Genomic DNA, 21,463 nt, shown 5'->3' on the forward strand with positions numbered 1-21,463 from the left:
TGGGAAGAATTTCTTTTAAACTAACTTCCATTGCAAAACTTTGAAGCAAAAGCACACTCTCTCCATGGTACACTATTTTTAATAGTATAAATGTTCAAAAAGAGGGTAAAGAATATTAATTCCCATTCCATCTGACAAAGCCTTCTGGGAATATACGGCAAAATCATCATCCGGAGACTCATGGGCAAAGACACAAGATAAAATAAAGCAGTACCATTACCGGATAGGATGACTTCTAGGACTTTCAAGCACACTGGAGACAGGATCCTTCATAATCTTGCTTCAATACACAGTATATTGAAACGACTTCAAAAATTAAATTACTACAAGCAAGCAGGTCAGGACTACACAAGTCCCTTAAAGCATGGCCCTACTCCTGGGTTATAACCTGTCCTTGCTCTAGCTATTTTTTTTTTCCCCATCAATTTGGAGTTAAAATTTTAAACCCCAAAGTTCCAAACTATGAACTATATTAGCAAGTTAGTAGGATCACATGCAATACAAATCTGGTTTTAGCTGTGAGACTGCATTCAAAGTGTTTAAAGTACTTTTTTTAAAGTATTACATGCTGCCAAAACTAATGTAGCTGTGATGGGATTTCACTCATGGTGAATGGTGAGGAAGACATGCATAAGGCAGTTCCACTAAGCTCTACAGACTATGAAATATTGATAGAGTGAATGCTGAGCTTCATGACAGATTAGTGTTGTACTACAAATGCAAAGAATGGCTATGCAACTACTCATTGCAGATAAAAATACATATGCACTTAAAATTTCCTGGTGAAACATTTTTGAGCAACAAAAAGCTCAGGAGAAAGCGCGTCAAATTCTGATCTCGTTTCCTTTGTCCTTTTCTTTCGTTATTTAACAATGGCCTACAAATTGGTCTTTTTATTTTCTCCCCTCCTTTGACCTGCCTGTGCAGATTTCTTTCCAACATGCTTTTCTGCTCCACTAAAGAAATCTTGACTACTACCTCCTGGCACATAATTCCGGTTTGATTTATGAACACTTACTGTTAAAAGTGTAAGCTTTTTTGAGATCACAAGCTACTACTCAATCCAATTTTATAGCGTATTACCTAAGCAAAAAAGGGAAAATGTTTAATCCCTGGTCCTTAAGGGATGAACTTTTAGAGAAGAAGAAACAGCAAAGGGATCATCTCCTGTTTTGAGGTCCAGGCTTCTAAGCTTTCAGAAAGAGGCCTGTCTCTGAGCTGTGTTCTGAAGGATGAAGATTGGAATGGAAGTGTCCTGGGGTTAGAAGTGATGCCAAGGGTAAAAACCAAAGGATTTGTTTTTCTTCCACTGAGATAAATCTATAGTCTGGAAAGTATTTCATCCTGATTGTGAACAATTGACTCATTTTCCCCCATTGCTGCAAGATGCCATAAGCTCCATTGCTTCTTTACTTTCATGATGCTTTGACCAGTACATCAGCCTCAGGGAAGAGTTTTGGATCTGTAAGTTACAGGGAACTGTGGGCTGTCCTCTCACATCTACCATCATCTCCTCACCTCCACTTGCCACTCCACAGTAAGTCAGTCAGGTAGAGCACACCACAGCAATTAGTGCAGTACACCAGAGCATTTAGTGCTTTTAACACTTGGGCATGCAGCTTCCATATTAGATAAAAATATATTTTCTAAGCACTTCTATCCATGCTTTCCTCTTTTCTGCCCACAAACACTTAAAGTTTCTTTATAGCTGTTCCCAAATGGCTTCAAGATTTCCATCACTACTAATAGTGGCATGAGCTGTACTCCAGCCTAGTTCCCATGGAAGAATGCAGCAATGGACTGGAGGAAGTTCCTCCCACACAAATGCACTTGTTCTCACCTTCCTTATTCGAAGAGCAAAAAACCAAAGAATTGGAAAGATTTGTGGTAATCTCAAGACAAGCAGGAGCCTGTTTCTAAATTATTAGCTTGCCTGCATATCTCTACAGGAACAGAAAGAATCAATCCTTGCCTTTGGTCTCTATTTGACAACAATACCTGAATCTACAGCTTGCTTTCTCCTCCTTCCCATGTTTTCCCTACTTTCCAGCATTAAGTGTTAGAAAGTGTGTTTCAAGATGGAGTTTTGTCCAAAAAAAGCCTAGCTGATGAGCTTCTGTTCCTTGCAGATTGCAGAAAGTATTTTTGTGATGCAGTCGCTCCCCTTTCTCCTTCACAGATAACACCTCCAGCTCTGCTTCTATACTAAGATTAGTCAAGAGTTTCAACCGCAGGTGGACCTGCTTCTCAATCCCTTCTTTCAGTGGCCCTTAAGCACCCACCCAAGTTTTAAAAACTTAAGAGTAAGCAAAGGATAAATTGTATTGGGGATAAAAGAACTAATACCATGGAAAACTCAGGTGCGAACTCATTTAAATCATGCCACTCTCTCACACTGACTTAGACAAGGGACTGCTAACAAGCTCAGTGCCACAGCATCCATCAAAACTGAGCCCGCTCTTTGGTGTCACTGACAAGTCAAGCTCTTAAATGGTGTCAGGCTGAGAAAAGCTTGTGATGTGAAAAAACAGGAAAGGTCTTGCTCCCTGTAGGAGCAATAGCTTATTTGTATTAGAGGTAACCACTTATTCTCCTGATTTTGAGAATCAATTTTTGCACTGATCCACAGGAATCATTATTTATGAAGACATGCAAGTACCAGTCACAAGCTCCACTGCTATGAATTTTATGTGATCCTAATTTAGATGAAGCAACACCGCTATTTTCAGGAATAAGACTTAACGAGCAGCAAAACCAATGGCTATTTCACTATGCAGCAATTATGTCCCATTTAATTACTCAAACAAAACCACCAGAGGAAGATATGTATTACCTATGAGCCTTTGCATTCCCCTGTTTTTGCTTTCCCAGGTTTTAATCACATTCATAATTGTCCCTTAGCAATGAATTCTTTTTGGATGCACTCAGAAAATATAACCACTGCAAGAAGCAGCATAGAGGTGAGAAAGAATTATGCATTCAGCTATATATCACAGTAAAAACATAAGTACTCCCATAGGGCTCACTCTCACAAGATTTTATCTGTGTTGAATTTTAACATTCAGTTGCACTTCCATAAACAAGCTGCCTATCATTTGCTACCTAACCTCTGTACCGTGAGGTAACGTAGAGTGGAGGAATATATAAAGGAAGCAATTTTCAATGACAGCTATACCCTTGACATGTAACTGTGACTTCAACCAAACCACTTACTCTCTCATTCGTTTCCTTGTCTCTAAAATGAAGCTAGTGCTGACCTGTTCTAACAGGGTTACTGTGAAAATTAATTAGTAAATACCAATACAATACTTTGCAGTTGACACATGTTCTGTTTTACAAGTATTATAAAAAAACCTTCCTCTGTTGTTCTTATTCTGGCAAGAGAAATAGTAGTAAGGCATGCCAGATTACATTATAACAAGATGTAGGGAATATATGAAAGGACTTTGAGAACCATACAAATATTAACATACCACAATGCTCATAAGAAAAAATACAAGATTATTATGCCTCTAATATTACAAATTTATTGCATAACTTAGGTTGGAAGAGACCTTGGGAGGTCATCTGGTCCAATTCCCTTTCTCAAATAAAGGCCAACTTCTAAATTATATCCAACTTCTGAGTTCCATCAGGTTGCTCAGGGTCATATCATTAGCACACATGAGTGCAGCATTCAGACACTGACATTTCCCAGGTATGTCTCAGGCACACATATTCTCCTACCCCCATGTCTTCTGCGCTTGATTTGTGAGCAGGGCCATGGAGTAGATGGCCTCCAGAGGTCTCTTCCAACCTCAGTTATTCCGATTACACATGGAACAGGCCATTCACATTGATATCAACTTTGGCAATCAGTTTTTATTTGCAGCATGCCTGCTTTGCCACTGGATTCCAAGCCCCTTCGTGCTCCCATCCTTCACATGGGACTACAACTTCTGCTTCCTCGGCAGCATCCTTCTAGCCCTTCTAGTTTAATTCACTGCCAAATTTCCTTGTAAACTCCTTGAGTCATGAGAACATCAAGGAGAAACCGCAAATTATATGTTAGGTTGTCTCAACCAACACTCACTCATGTAAGCAAGGGGATGGTAACTGTCCCCTCACTCTCCTCCTTGGTCTGCTTAAACCGTGGCTGGACACCAGGGAAGGGATGCAAAGTAGGGCTGGGGCAATGGAAGAGGTCTCGCCTCCATCCACTGCCCATGGCAGTTGGTTGGGAGCCCTGGAAAGACTGAGCTGCTGCTCAGGAGGAAATGAAGCAACTTATCTGCCTGATTAAAGGGAAGCAGGAACAGTTTGTTTGGCACTACAAATCTATTCAACATCTTTCATCTTATGCACTGACAGCTTTGACTGTCTGCTTAACATTTACCAGCTCTAAGTGTTCCTTGGGAAAAAAGGAAAAACTGCATCTCATCTGCTGAATGACATCAAGACAGAAGCACTGCCGGGGAAACTGCACAAACACAATTGTGTTCTCATCCTTGTCATCTGCTTAGCATTAATCACTAATTCATTCTCATGTTACATGTCCAAGAAAAAACACCATATCATTAGGCAAGTAACTTCTTAATATTTTCTGTAATCACACAACAAAACTTATTTAACAAATATACTTATTCAATTACTTCTAAATATTGAATGGGGAGAGCTTTAAGCCAGTCCTTACCTAAACCCCACTAAAGTAACGTGGAATGACAGCATCTGTGAGTGCTCTGATTTGGGGTGAAGACAGGACACAGCTTCTCTAAACAATTTCACTACACATATGCCAAGCACAGAAACATAAAGAAGCCTATGGCCTAAAACCCAATAAAACTGCAACGGGTGTCTAATGAAGCCTAGTTACGAACTTGTCCCAAATGTTTACTAGACAGAAATTACCTGCTGTTATAAAATCACTGATTCACATAGTGAGCTCTCCTACAGCCAGCTGGTAACTTGCAGAAGTGTTATCAATACTTCTAAAAGTACTTGCTTCTATTTTAAATTCAGAAGCACCTGGACTGAAAGTTTCAAAATTACAAGTTTTGAAAGAAAATAAGTGAACTTAATTATTTCCAACTAAAAGTACATGAGCATTTTTAGACTTCAGAATCCCTGCCTGCTTCTCTCCTATCAGCACAGTTGGTTGCTGAAAGTAACAGGAGTTTCCACTCTCTGCATTATGTCTGAAGGTGTGACAACCTAGTGAAGTATTGAGAAGTGAAAACTCTGTTCTCTCCAAGTCACAGTTACTGAGTCTCACTAAGGCCTTTTGGCTCTATTTCTTCTCCCTACTGCCAAGAGAAGGACAGGCATATCACCTCTGCTCTGCCTTCCAGTTCTCTGCATTGGTACCCAACCTCACCCATGCCAAGTCTGCTCTGTTCTCCCATGTTAGAGCACTCTGGGCAGCAGCAGAAGGTTTCAAGATTGGAGTCCTACAAAGAGTTCTCACCAAGAGCAGCCTCTAAGAACAAAGTGTTGTAATTTCAATCACATTAAATAGCTCTGGGTCATCTATTTTACTTTTCTTGACCTTGCTAAATATGACATTTAGTAGAGCTGGGGTCAAATCACATGGATGGTAGAGTTCTAGGTTTTGGACTTCTGATAGAGGAGGAGTTCATCCTTTCATTTAAGTAAATCACTAAAGCATAAACACAAGGGTAACTTCTGCTGTTCATTTCTTATTCAAAAAAATGGCCTTTAAACAAAAAGACTTCATGATAGCACCTATGGCATATAACATTAGCACTTAAAGCTTAGGAACCAAGAAATGAAACGTCATTACTGAACACAGCTGAACCTGCAATTAATTTGGTATTTTGTTCTACTTTACCTGTTACATTACCTAAATTTCATCAACTAACTGGTTGAAGCTGATTTTACTCTGCTCTCTCTATGCCTTCAGCTTTGCTGCATACTTGTCTAGCAGTATCAAATCAGACTCAGGAAATACTGGCCCACATATGCACTACATAAAACAAAGTCCCATGCAGCAAGCAATGGAGAGCACACATGGTGCATACTGCATATGTTCATTTATAACTAAGTATTTTATACCAGGGAAAAAAGCCTTAGAGGCCAATTCTCAAAATTGACAGTGCTTTGCAATGCTCTGTGGAACACTGTAACGTAAGACATCTATTTAGTAACCCCTGTCCCCCCAGCACTCCTCCATCCTTACAATGGTCCAGCTAGTATAAAGTGACCATTACCATGCTCAGTAACAGATGCCCTCAACAAGACAGTGTATTTTATATGAAGTAATATAAGGACCATGTTAAGTGCAGGTCTGACTTGTGTCTCCCAGGTACCTATTGCTTTATGGGCCCAATTAAAATATTTCATTTAACACCATCATAAACCTATCATTGAGCACCGCTGGAATACAAAACAAGAGTCTGGAAGACTTATCCTTCCACAGAAAACAAAACAGAAAGCAAGAGAAAAATCTTCAGAGTTCTACAAAGAAATGAGGAGCTATTTTCTATACGTTTGTCACAATTGCAGCAGATCCTCCTTTTTCTACCATTTCTCCCTGCAATCATCTTACCAGTTGCAGGTGCAATTTGTGATTAGTATTGCATATCAGTAAGAATTGCTGTCCTACAATCTATGAGCTTCACGTAGCTGGTTATTACTGCAGCTGCTAATGTCAGCTCCATTTATTATTCTCTAGGACTGACAGCTGCTTCTGTGGATTTTAAATCATTCTCAACTTTCACTTGTTACTGATTTAACATCAAGATGTGCTCCTGTTTTACTGATTGGAGCAAAACTAAAGCTAGGAACACCAGAATATTATCATGATCAAGACTGAATCTGGATGATGCTGACTGAATGTGGAGAAATATCAGACTACCTATGCTCAGTGGGGAAAAAATTAAATCCACTATTCTATGATACAAGAAGGATTACTAACTATATGATTTAAAGACAGCTTTCACACCTTGTGTTAAGGTTGTGGGACTTCTGAATCTGGAAATCTTACTTCTCATATCATTGCACTTTCTGTCACTATGCTGCATTTCCTCAACCTTCAGTAGTGAATTCCTCCAAACTGATTTTTTAAAGAGCATAATAAAATAAAGACATGACAAATTCCCACCACTTCACTTGGAGTACTGCACTTATTCTCATGATTACAGGATCTGACAAGTCATGCAATATCTAACCACTGCAATAAAGCTGTATTTCTCAGTGAATGTACACACAGACACCCTGAAGCCCATTCCTGCACTATGAGAAAGCTACGTATGCATTCTTAAATGTATGCGTTTCCTTACCTGAGCAGAAACACTGATGGCTCAGACTTTGAGCACATACTTTTCCATTCTAGATGAAGAAGAATCCAGCTTCATGAGTCCCTAAATAGCTCATACCTTCATCTCAAATATTTTTACACTTTCAGAAACATACACTTCTGACAGCTCTGAGAATATGCTACGTTTGATATTCAAGAAAGTCACATTTCACTCTCCAATGCACAGGATTCATTTTGCACCACAGATTGTTTCCTTCCACAAACGTACAGAAGACGTGATTGCAACTTTTTCTTCTACCTTTATGTAATAAGCAACTTGTAGACAGAAGACACTCCTTTGTAAGCTGAAAATAAGTGCAGCAAAGCTGACCTTAAAACCAGAAAAGTACATGCAAATACGGAACAAACAACTGGTACAGATGTTTCATTCCAACTCCACGGTTTTATCTACACTTTATCATAAAGTGAAGTTTGTGACCTGTCCCCAAATTCACAAAAGACTCTTCAGAATTATGAAATATAATATGGTTTACACTGACAAATTTAGTAGAAAACATACCAATTTAGCAGAAAACATACCAATTTTATTAAAAAAGAATGCCTTTGTCTGCCTTTTATTCTTAATCCTTCTGTATCTGTTGAAGATTACTGAAACAGGTCTCTGGCCAGCAAAGGAAAGTTAATGTTGAAAGGGCTGTTGGCTTCATTTTGAAGAACCTCATTCTACCCGTTGCTCTATTTCATTTTGTCTCTTGACCAGAGCTACCCCTGGTGCAAAGGATGAAAAAAGCCAATATGTCAATTTTGGAAACAGTATTAATGTAGCCATTTATAAGCAAGAGTTACTACTTTAGAACTGTTTCTTAGTCCAAAAAAATGTTGGTTTTTTTTTTTTCTCAAAGTAGTATTTTACTTGGCACTAAGCACTCTCTTACTCATGGTACAGTGAGTTTCTTGCAGTGGACAGAGGTCCTGACTTACGTCAAGAGACACATACATACTTCAAGCCCATCACGGCACAAGAAAGATGTGTTCCTTAATGCCACATTTGGTTATGAATTAGCCAGAGGTCTGTACATGTGAATTGGCACCACAGTGGTGACTTGTTCATGTCCATTAAAAAAAAATCTCCAGAGCCTCTAGGTTAATAAGTTTAATTCCTTCATAAAGCTAGAGGTGTTTGTCAATAATTGAACTTGGCAAAGTTATAGACCATGCTACAAATTAGATTGAAAGTCTCACTCAAATATGTGAGAATTGGGACTTATAGACTTCTTATACAATCCACCAGTTATATATACTTAGAGAAGTGATAAGTGGTTTAAAGTTAGGCTCCACTTCTAACAAAGCAGTTTTCCCTGTCCCTAATTGTGTAGCTAAGACTGATCCTTAAACACTAAGTGCTGTGAAAGCATTTGAAGCAGCAGTGGGACTTGCCCAGGCAGCACTCCTAAACACAGGGAATCCCACTATGTTTTATTTTAATTGTCTTTTTTGTATTTCAAATTACTGCTTTTCTGCTCTGCTGCATCAGTAACAATGCCTTTCTGCTCCCTACTGTAAAGCCCGACACTAACAAATTACTCTCACAGAAAAATGAATGTGCTCATTTTGGCACATGATACCAGGTTCCCAAAATGCAGAGTAACTTTGAGACGACAATTAGTGCCAGGTTTTGGAAATAAAATGCCATTAGCAATAGAGAGAAGGTGAATTAGGTGTCATGCACTAAAACTGAACTGGCAATTGTGACAGTCATCTCAAACCGCCTGAATCTCCTAAATGAAAAAGCATAAAACCTTACCAACACATGATTTTAAAAGTTGAATTGAAATGACAAGAGAAGCACAAAAGATCAAAACAAGCATAAAACTAAAAACCCAGTGGAGGGAAGGAGAGAAAAAAACACTGCAAAGGAACATTCTGAACATGAAAAATACATCAACTTGTGCCAGGAACAGAAAACACCCTGGGGTCATTCCCCCCTTCTCATTCTCTCACAAGCTGCACTTTATCAGCAAGAGGAAAACTAAGTGCACTTGCCTTCACATTGTGCTTCGCCTCTAAAGCTTTTCCTCCTTCTCACAGGATGTTAGTCGTTATTTAGATTACACCATAGGTAGTGACACAATTACAGAACCCCTGACAACTCTGTCTAAATAGAGGTGTTAAACTTAATTTTCTGTTGTGTACATGGAGCACACTTGATCTTTCAGAAAAGGCCATTCCCTACAAGTTTTGCATTGTTTTGTTTTAAAAGGCATGTTTGACCAGTTCTGTGGCACACATACTATCGCCAGTGAAGGGGAATGGCCAAAACCATTTTATTAAAAAAATCTTTCTGTACTTCATCTGCTCCCCCTTCCTCCCCAAGAAGGAAATAAAAAGCCTGAAAATTAACTAAATGGAGCTAAGTGGAAGCAATTTCACAGTTGCAGACTTTTCAAAATTAAGTCGGGGGCACATTGCATACAGCAATTGGACTGAATGCCTCTACACTGTGCAACGAGACAGCTCTCCTCCCAGCTACATAAAATTCAACTATGATTTCTACAGCTCTAAAAACATGTTAATCTTAGAATTGCATCTGAAAATGAAATAGTTTAATGCGTTCCCTTTCAAATTACTGGTGGCAGTGTTTTGCCAAAGATGATACTTCCAGTTTAGCATTTATTTCCAACCACAAAAGCCAAAATAATCAAACATACAATTCTTGATACCAAACACAGAATGCAGATTATCTCAGAGTTTATCTAAGCTGGCATTACTGCTGGTGAGTGGATCACTATGATCTATAAATCAAAAAAACCCCACACCCATCCCCATTTGCAGGTAGCAATAGTCAGAAGTCAGTTCTGCTTGGGGAAATGACTGTCAGCAGACAACTACTGATGCTGTCTTTAAATGAGTAAATTTCCATCTTTTCTCTCTTGGAAAAAAAAAAAGAACGCAGTAGGAATAAAGGTGTCCTTGATTTTTTTTTCCTGCAAAAGTGTGACTGGTCCTGCATTATAAAAGGTTACACTGCTGTAAGCTCAGTATTCACCTGCCAGACAGATGAGTTTGTAACCATGGGATAGGGGCCGTGAAACAGAAACTATAGAATCAGGTTGAGATAATTAGTTTGTAACCAAGGTAATAGGTCATGAAGCTCACTGACCATGGCAAGGTACAGTGCTGCTATGTTCCATGTACAGTCCCTACCAAACTGAACAATAGGTTTGGAGATATTAATCTTATGAAGTAAGTCGTTATGGACAGTGGCATCCACAGCAAGGATACTGCGCATGCCTGCAAGAAGAGGGTCACGCAGCGGACATGGGTGCGAGACCACTGATGACCACCAGAGACCCTGAGGACCACTGACTCAAATCACTGAGCATGCGTGATGGGGAGGAGAATATGGAAATGGATTCCAAGAAATGATTATCATAGGACTGCCCTTTCTGAGAAAAACAATGAATATGTATGTTTTGATCCTACATAACCTGTGTGTTGGTGATCACCTGGCATGCAGGTTGGGTGGAGCTATCCCCCGTGCATCCAGCGCTGCAATAAAGAATGCCTGCCTTTTAACACTACCTTGGTGTTACGAGGTTTATTCCCAGATTTCAGTGACAAGTTGAGGCTGAGCTCTTTCTTCCCAGGCATATTGCCCCAAAGTAATTCCAATTTCAAATGATCCACATATTAGAAAAATCTTAAGCCAGCCATAAAGGCTTTTTTTTTTTTCAGGTTTAACTGACAGCCATCAGAATGCTCATCCTTGTTAGATCTACCAAAAGCAGCTATGGACTTACAACCAAGTTAACTATGGTTCATCATGTTACTGCAGGTTAGCAGAGCTGGTGGTAACTAATCATCTTCACACCCAGCCCACAGCAATTACAGGGTATTAAGCCCTATCTTGAACAGCAAAGGAATTTCAGGCCAGACAGTCTAAAATAAATTGCTTTATTTTGGATTTGCTGTAGTCACATAGTTATCTTTGCTCTTGATGCATAGTGACCTGCTAAGCTGCCATAACTGAATTGTAGTTCTGTGCTCTACTGCTTTTGAGACAGTCACTTTGTGTGGCTTAACTCCAGGTACTTCAAACAGTGGCCACATCTTAACCTCGTTAATCTTTGTCTTCAGATTGATTACATTAAAAGTGCTACATTATACCACCACAGTTACTACTGACACAAAACAGAAGTCTCACTACATCCACCAACCCACTTGTTAATAAATGGCACAATTTGGCCTGCTTCAATGCAGGCAAGTCAAGACTCTTACCTACGCGGGGCTCTATCGTCTTGTTGGAGCTTGCATCCATAAAGACAAACTGTCCACCACCAAAGTCTTCAGCGTAGTCAGAAAGATAGAGCAGTGAAGTATAGTCAAAAGAGCCGTAAGTTACCTAGGAGTAAGACAACATTACCAAAAATTACCAAATTCTGCTCTCATCTCTGCAGAGCACAAATAATTAAGCAGATGGATCTGATAGATTTTTCTAATTTTTCAGTTTTCACATATTTAATAAAGCAGTCTCAAAAGCTGAGAACATTCTTTTCTAGAAATGATATGTATTTATTAGCCTATCCTGTTATGCCTACACACACTGCATACAGGACTAGCATGTTGTGTTTATGATTTCTATTACTACAGTTTCCACAATTAAAGAAGTGCTCCTATTGATTTCCATCATCCTGAGTCATCTAAACAGCTAGCAAAACACAGTCAGAAGTTACACCTCTGCATTGTATCCAAAAAATAGGAGGGCTCAGATCTATTTCTACTATTTCAAGATAAAATTTCAGCATAAGGTTAATGAGACCCAAGAACAGCCTATTATCTAATCATGGTTATCTAATCATAGGTTTCTGGAAACATCACTTTTTACTCTTTCACCAGCTACCATACAGGAACTTCATAGTAACAGTGAATCAGACCTTCCAGGTAAACACACATTTGTTGCACAGAAAAAAGAAGAAACTCCTCCGGGTTTGGTTTAAAAACCTTCAAACATGACTTTTAATGTCTCTGCTTCTCAGCCTACACACCAAACACCCCATTTTTAATTATAACAAGGTGATTTTCCTTCCTTTTAAAGTATTATTTTTGCTCAATATGTATGTTGAAGATGGAGAAAAGAAATACTCTATATTAATGCTCAGCATGAAGCTATCTAAATATTTAACACTGAGTTTAGCTGATTCTGAAAATATTTCCTTTTCATAGCTACATGTCACCAACAATTAAAAATGTACTTAAAATCAATGGCTGTATTCTCCAATTTCTTTACAGTGCATCACAACTCAATCAAGTTCTGCATTACACTGTCAAACAGTGAAATGTGCAGCACAGTAGTACTGTATAAATATATGGCATTTGCAGAGTGTTTTGACTGACCTGGTGACTGTTAGAGGTAGGTGCTACTTCCAAACTTAGAAGTTTTCTAAATATTTTCAATTTTGTTTGAAGTTACATTCATTAGTGCCAGTTAAATTTTGGCTCAACAGTAGTTGTACATATTATTCTGTAAGGGCAATGACTAAAGAGAACATAGAAGCAGATGGAATAGGAAGACATTTTCATTCTTACTTATTTTATTATTTTGACCATAAGGGTTTAACGGAAAAAAGCCAAATCCAGTGATACACTGCACTAAACAGTCCAAATCACAAGAATGAGAAAAACATGTTGGTGATCCCCTTCTCCCCATATTTACCCAAACCTTAGTAGCAATACAAGGCAATAAATGGGAATTAACGAGCATGTGGTACCACAGCACCTGAAAACAGCCATTTGACAGCCCTCCTCATGCAATAGCTTTGCAAAGCTATTGTCACCTTCACTGATCTGGTGATAAAACTTCCAGTCAGTGAAGAAGTTCATTCAACTCACACTTGCAAGACTAATGCATTAAAATTGTTTTATGAACTCTTCAGTGGTGCAGCAATCTTTGCTCCATCAGTGCACTCCCCATCTTCTCCAAGGTGGTTTTACCAATTCTGAACTTTTAAGAGCTGACTAGAAACCATTTTAGCCTAACCAAACACATCTGATTTCTATAGATGACTGATTTGGGGAACCAAGTATGCAATGGAAAATGGCTTTTCTGTTCTTGTTCATTACTAACTCTCAGAAGGCAGCCAGGCCTGAGAAATGCAATACTATGGAAACAAAGCACTAAATTATACTAAGTTACTTAAAATGCCAAAAGTCCCCCATGTATATCAAATGTATTTATTACCCTGGCAATAATTTCCAATACCAGAAAGGTTAATAACTGAACCAGAAGTTCAAACTATGTGAGAAAAGCTCTCATTAAGCCAGGTGATAAGCCACACAGGCACACTGCAGCAAATCAAATTGCTACAGCTCCTTATGAACAATTCCATAGCAAAGATGCAGGCATTTCCATTTGGCCTGATGCTTCGTACAGTTAGTGCGCTCTTTTTGAGTATCCTTTACCCAAATAAGTCAAACACAGCTAATATTTAATGGTACATGCCCATAATGATATTGATATGATACTTCTTTAAAGGCTATTCTTAAAAATACAACTAATTGTCAGAATTAGCCAGCCACAGTCTGCAGTGTGGCAGCCTTGGATTTTTGAGGGACACACATTTAAATGCAACTAAACAGCTGTAAGAACATGTGACAGGCCTGCAGTTAACTAAGAAAGATATATAGCACAGCATCCTCTACCTTCCATTGCCAAAAAAACCCCACAAACATGTATTTACTTTCCAATCAGCATAGGTCTAGCATGGTATCTTGCAGAAGTGAGTCAAAAACTGCTCTTTTCCTGTAAGCCTCTATGGGCAGATAATCACAAACATGGTCTTGACAGCTGCTTCTAATGCTCTATATACTGGTAGCATCTATTATTAGACAATGTAAAACACCAAACAGCATGTCTCAATTACAAGGGGCTGTAGGTGAGCTGAGGTTTGAGCAGACACAAGAATAAGCTTCCTTGGATTTCAAAGACAATGCTATCCTAAAGCAGAAGTAAGATCTTCTGATGTATTTCATTAAATGTCTAACAACATCAGGGGAAGAAAAAGAAGAGTGAAAAGTCTGCTATAACAGATAGCAGCTGCTCTCAGTGACATCTTCAACAGCCAGAAGAGAGCTGCTAGAAGGGTTAGGCAGATGGAGAGCATATTGCAGGTAAGGAGACTTTAAGGTTTGGCTTGTTCAGCTTAGAGAAAGAAAGGGTGAAAAGGGATATGACTGCTACCTAAAAATACATGGGGATGAGAGGAGGTGGGGAAAAAATAGCTATAAGCTGATCATGAACAAGTTTAGGCTAAAAAACCCAAGAAAATTTGCACTGAAGTCCTGGAATAGCTCCAGCAGGAGAAATTCAAGGAAAACAAACCAAAACTGATCTTATGGCAGAGCCTGACAATTTTGTGAAGGATGAGAGGATCCTTGCCCAGTCAGGGGACTGCAGAAATCTTCGAGTCCCATCTCACTTCTATTAGAGAACATTATAAGACTATTCTGCTGTGCGAGTATGCAACAGCAATTCCATTATAAATCAGACATTTGATGTTTGAAAGGCTCAGCTCCAAACAAATTCCATCCAAGATGAAACTCCACATCTTAAGCCAACATTCTCTTTATTTGATTTAGCTGCTTATAAATTCAACAAGATTAAATTAGTCATTTGGGTGATTTCAGGGTTTCTATTCATGTTTAACCAAAAACCAAATACATTTTAGGAAAAAAAGAAAACAAAGCCTCATACAGACACAATAGATCTGTGCTATTCCATTATGCAGTCAAAATCTTCCAAACCAAGGATATTCAGATTGAGAAATATAATTGCAACAGACACAGCAATACAGGGAAAAAGGCAAGAGAAGTGTTTGCATACTCCAAGAGGCCAACATCTTTGAACCAACAGTATCAGACTTTGAAACAAAAAATGTGTCAGATTCATTTTTTTCAAGGGCTTGATTTTACCTTTCTTTCAGAAAGGGGCAGGGAAAAAGAATCCTGAAGTCTTCTAGGGGCAACCTTCACCATTTAATTATTATGCAGAAATATATAAAGTGATTTGCTCTATTCTAAGGGGAAAGCATAAATATGGATACCACACAAGAGTATCCAACAAACTGGCAAAATTTTTTAACGTGCTGAGTTTTGTTCATCTTTCTTCAGCTCCTCAGTATTCACACTTATTTTGCAGGCACATAAGAATACTCCTCAGATGAGAGCAGTAGTATTTCCTGCCTTGGATGAATAGCAATGCTTCCCCCACCCCCGCCCCCCACCTTGCTTTCAAGTGTAGTCTGGAAGCGGTAAGTGAAACTTAGTTTGTTGGAGAAATTAAAATACAAGGCAGGCTGACTGCAGTGAAGACAACTTATGAAGCTATACAACTTGTCTCTCCTATTTAGCCTTCTCTGAAATATTTTCTGACCTTCTATTTGAATTCAGTCTCCTGCATAGCCAGATCAGCTATAAATACTTTTATCTCTTTCTAAACACATAACATAGCTATGAATATACATAATGTACACCTATAATAGGCTAAAATTATATGCAGACATATTCTACACACACTGTAACATTCAGTAAATTATAATCTGGCAAATATGTACATGAATGCTATATCCAGACAGCTCTGTTCCAATTGCACTTAAAGGGAAAATTATACCAGATCAGATCTTTTGACACACAAACAGAAGTTAGAGGAATTAGAGGCTTGTTTGTGCAGCAAGGAAAGGATTCAAATTAATCCTCTGATGCCAATTCAAGTGAACGATGTACCAGAAGTGAAGGCAGCCAGTATCCAGTAGCAATGATATGTGATGTAATTTGGACTTTCATGATGGACATGAAGTGAACAGGATCAAGGATTTATCTCCATCAGACCCTATTTAAGGCATCACAAGCCCAGTTCAAACTCTGAATTTTCAACTAGGCAATGCAAACTGCTATCACTTAAACCATAGAAGTAACTGTATTATCTGGCAATAGCTGAAGTCCTTTACCCTAGAGAAGGGATAAACCACTGAGCTGGGGCAGTTTCCAGAAGAATGACCCCTGTCTCTCTCTCCAACATCTGCTCTAGGTCTCCATTCCTCAGTACCCACAAAGCCCATTTCCCTGGCCCCCAGCCACAGTGAGTTTTGTTCCCTTGTGCTCCCCCAAAAAATGAAAGGGAACTAAGGCTCCCAGCTTAGCATGCAACGTTGCTGTCACAACAGCACAGACAGTGAGCCAACTCCGACATAGTCACATGCAATCCTTACTGCAAGAATGCTCTGGAACAAGAATGTCAATAATCACATTAAAATATATTCAAGCAAACCTACAACATAAGTTTAAGGCACAGACAAAAAGCACTTTGATGGTTCGAATGCTTTAGTTTTCCCTATACAGACAACTTACTGCAGAAGTCAGCTGCTACAGAAGTGAAAAAATGTTCAAATTACTTATATAGAATAAACAGGACAAACTACAGTTTTAAGTCCCAGTGTTATCTAAACAATACTTCTCAGAAAATACCTTGAAATTTAGCATAAGTCACATTTTCATATTTTACAGCAGGTATGCTGGTTTTCGGGGCCCAAATTCTACATGATTGTGAACAAGGTGCTTGGTAACCGCTCCAACTGGGTAATTATTTCTTCATTGCTGTTATAAATCAGACTATCCAATTATTCAGTATAGAAACTATTAAGGTTTAGGTTATGCATAGCAAGTTTAAGACCACATTTTGTGTTTGTTTTGGGTTTTTTTTTCAAGCTGGGAGTGGGTTAGAAAACGCCAAAGCCAATCAGTTGGTGTCTCTGCTCCCTGAATAGACAGCCTGCAAGATAAACAAAATGTGGACAAAACAGATGGATAAAACCAGCAAAACATCTAGCCTGCTGTCCATCATGCACAGGCACTGTCAGGATGCCATAACAGAGAAGCAGCTTCTACAAAGAAAACAAAATTCTCTTTGTGGAAACAGATTTGCTTCTATGACAAAATAACTCATACATTATAGAAGAGATTTAGGTAGAAACACTTAATTGTGAGATTATCTAACCAACGCAACTTATTCATTTACCAATGCAAAACACATGCAGAAAAGAATAAAGAGAATATTGGCAAGCCTAATGCTTGTGCAGACACAAATCTCATTATAGTAATAAATCAGAGTCTGAAATTCTAATACACTTTTTTGGGCTGAAAGAAAACAGTGGAGAAAATAGCCATCAGCTATTGAAATTTACTGCTTTCTCTTCCCTTGTGGCAGTCAAATTCTATTCTCTGAAAGTGTGAAAAAACTATGAGGAACCTATGAATTTATTGCAGTTCACACAGCCAGAATCACTAGTTTATTTGGTGTCTCTTGGAAGTGAGCGCAGTATGTGACAGAATTCCTGTGAACCCCACCAGCACAATTTGCTCCCTACAATGAGTTCCTATCAGCACTAGTCAAAATAATCTGCACCTCAAAGTCGTCCCTACCACCTCTGGTCCTAGGTCTACTCCTATTCAATGGTTACATCGCAGCTTTTTATACAAGAAGCATCCACAAGCTGGTCTTGTCTTTGCTGTATCAGTGACTGCAAATTCCACCCTGCGTTATTTTCTTCTTTCGAAGAGCAGCTATATCAGTTATCATCACTGTCACCATGTTCTCTAAATTGAAGCTGCTTCTGCCTACATGACAAGAAAGGGCACAGGAACTTACACTAACATTGTAAGCAACAACAGACATGATACTTCCTTCAGCCTGGCGTTTTCTGGGAAATATTTTCAAGGCAAGGAATATTTCTCTGATTTTTATGTTAGATGTTTCAGTCCATAGACTTCCAGGTACACTATCCACACACACAGACTCTAGCACTGAGGCACAACTTAGATTTTGATGGGTTAAGTTTTATGTGGTTCCATCTTGGGTGATCCATGACTCTAGAGTGACTAATTTTCAATCCTGAAGACATGAAATGTGGGTATTCTAGGGGTTTTTTTTGGTGGGATTTTTTTTATTTGATTCTTCCATTGTTACTTTGTATTCTGCTATGCTGAACCTTTGAACTCCATTAAATTCAGAAATAAACTCAATACCAATTCCAAATCATTTAAGTCCATTGAGAAGTGCAAAGTATTAAGCTATGAGCCTACAGGTAGAGGACTATACAGTTCAGAAAGTCACAATACTTCCATTCTAAAATGAACAAAACATCAAATTATTAAAAGAGGGTACCATATCCCCATTGAAGAACATGCACTAAAAAAGCCTCAATTCACATATAACTGAAATGTGATGTTAAGCATTTCTCAAGAGTCTCAGATCAACTAACAACAGTGATTGACTCCCACTAGACCTGGCTGAAAGAGTGAGACCCTAACTGGAAATGCAAGTTTGATGAAACTGAAACACTTTGTAGGTGCAGGTCAATTTAATCAATGTTTCTGACAAGAGATTCCTGAGTAGTCATTCACATAATTTATTAATTCTAGCAGAACTAAAGTACAGAAAGTAAAATAAAAAGGAATGTACTGGTCGATGTTTCTAAAACTCACTTATCCTTCCATTAGGTTCATCCCCCCAAGGATTTTTTACAAGCACCAGTTTTCAAACATGTTTGACTGATTGTTTAATACAAAATGACTTTAAAGGGATCTAATAATAACAGGAAACATTTGCATCCCAGCTGCCTCCTACTTACCTTGTCAACATGTGGGTGCCAGTATTCATCGTGTGTTGTCTTTGCTTCCGTGTTGTTTATTCTCGAGAAGAACGTTGGCTTAGTCAGGTACATAGAAGCAGAGTGGATACCAAACGCCTGAGCAATCCTTTGCTGAACTCTCCGTCTCACATCACTGCAAAGAACACAACACACTAAAGTGACACACACCTCTCCTTCACTCACTGTCATTGCTTCTTTAGAGCTAAGCTTCTTCCTCAGCTGATAAATCACAGGGAACTTACACCCATACTTTCTGTTATTTTTCCTTAACTATACAAGATCTACTACATCAAGAAGAGACACCCTGTGTTTTAGGTTGGGAGTTGTTGGTTTGGGTTTTTTTAATTCTCAGAATATCAACAAAAAGAAACCATTTGTCTCCTGTGGCCTAGGTTTTAAAGTTTCTTTGTGTAAGCAGTCTGTTTTCCTGAAAAAAAATCCATACATATCTCAGTGTTTATTAACTACTACTAAGATTAATGTCTTTCACATATGTATTTTTAATCCAAAGCAGACAAATAGAGAGTTGTATCTTCATAAAGGATTGCCTCTGAAGAACCTTCTATTTTTACACTAATTTTAAACTAACTGATAAAGTCCCCAGTACCATGAAACTCAGTCATCTCAAACATCTGTATTGGTATCATGACCACATTTTCCTTAAATATGAATGCAAGATGTCTTTCCCAACTGTTTTCAAAGATTTAACCAAACTATTTCTACTTTGACTATTCCTGTGATTCTTGGGAGACAGGAAGAACAGAACAGGATTTTTATTTTTGTTTTTAAGATTAGGAAAAAAGAAGACTAATAATCACACATGTGTTACTATACAGAACTGCTTATATAGCAGCATCCATCTTTCAGGCCAGATATCGCTACATACAGTGCTAGAATGGGGCCATCTAGAACTGCCAGCCTTACTTCAGTCAACAGCACTTTTAAAGAGAAGAGATCTGTGATTAACAAGGAATAACACTGGCAAATCCAGCTACTATTTAACTTTGAGTAAATTTAAAAACCAGACAAGAGCGCAATAACACAATGAGATTAAATGAAAACATTGGAGTTTAAGATGTAATCCTCTACGCTTCTTAAAGTCTCTATATTCTTCCTTCCCAATGTTAACGTGTTCTTAGCTATTGTATTAATCTACCTTTTCTTCTTAAGTGCTTCAAAAGCAGCACACAAACAAGATACTCTGAGTAAACACTTCTGAAGTTGTACATGGTACTACATTTGTAGTTTTGCATCTTTGCTCCACTGGGTAGTACTGAACTTCAGCATAATTTTCAAGAAAGTTTTTCCCCCAAGTATTTCTCTAGGGAACTTAAACAGTGACTAAAAGGAAGTGACAACTAAAACCAGACCTACAGTGTTAGGTTGTGAAAGTCAGTTCTTAAAAACTATTTCTACAAGTACTAAAAAAATCCTAAGTATTCGTGCTGTTCACATCTTGTCCCTCACCAAAAGTAAAAATAAAAAAACACATACCGATTTGATTTTTAACTTGTCTCACTTTACATTTTTAGGGATCTAAGCTTTAAGGGTCAATTCAAGCTATTTTACATGTGAAATATCAAACCATCAAGTGAAGTCAGAGCTCAGATTTCCAGGTATTTATACGGGTGCATGAACTGAAGTTTCAAGTTGAGAGCTACACAGTGGTAGAGTTTGCAAAACTGACATCAGGAGAGGATCTACAGGTCCTTCCTCTCATGCCTGTGGGAGCTTGATCTTTCCATCTGTTTTCTTTCCAAGAAGTAGGACTTCAGCAGACTCTGCCTTATGTTTCCCAAAAAGCATTAAATGTAATTACTCATTTGACTTCATCATGAATAGAAGGCAGTTGGCACTTCGAACAACCCAACACAAGAATTAATAGCCTAACCCACAAATACTAAAGCAGCATATTCCCTGGCTGACCCTGGGTGGCCAGTTGCATCAGCCAGCTGGAATGTATCTACTCTGAAGTAGTTAGGCCACAGTCTTGACATAACTTTAAATCTCCAGTAGTTGTATTGCTATAAGCAGTACTACTTCCTCTTTCAGGCTGATTCCTTTTCCACTTTTAAAAGCTTTCTATTAAGATTTGCTGCCTAGTGTTTATAAGGCTCCGTTAAAGCTTCGCTCCTCTTTGAGGCTTACGTGCAATGGCTTTGGGCAAGACCACGTGTTTTACAAACCAAAACAACCAACCTTCCGAAACAACAACCACAAGTCTACCTGGTTTGGACCAATAGGTTATCAAAAGAAAGGAAAATAAACTCAACAGTTTAAGTATGCTGCAAAGAGAAAATAAGTGTATTTTTCAGAAGATAAGGGGGTTTTCCTGTTTATAAATCAAGTAGGCAGGAGAAGCCATGAATAGGAAAACAGAGTATGAAGCAGTTGAGGTGGCAGGTCTAAAAGCATGACTATAGGTGCTATCCTGGTCTCATGGAAGCAGCTGCCTTCAGCTGACCTATGCAGCTGGTTTTGGGGTGTGTAAGCATACTGCTGGCTC

The 21,463-nt window shown here is 38.6% G+C and overlaps 1 protein-coding gene across 1 annotated transcript in view; it reads right to left on the reverse strand.

Moving 5' to 3' along the window:
• Nucleotides 1–21,463, reverse strand: part of OGFOD3 (2-oxoglutarate and iron dependent oxygenase domain containing 3) — a 49,488-nt gene that overhangs the window by 6,215 nt on the left and 21,810 nt on the right. Inside the window, exons 7-8 of the mRNA XM_054846546.1 lie at nucleotides 18,937–19,090; nucleotides 11,534–11,657 (exon numbers count right to left, since the gene is read on the reverse strand). Coding sequence (XP_054702521.1) covers nucleotides 11,534–11,657; nucleotides 18,937–19,090 — 278 coding nt within the window. The remainder of the gene's footprint in view (nucleotides 1–11,533; nucleotides 11,658–18,936; nucleotides 19,091–21,463) is intronic.

Source organism: Grus americana, chromosome 18, assembly GCF_028858705.1.
Source record: "Grus americana isolate bGruAme1 chromosome 18, bGruAme1.mat, whole genome shotgun sequence".
Lineage (NCBI taxonomy): Eukaryota > Metazoa > Chordata > Aves > Gruiformes > Gruidae > Grus > Grus americana.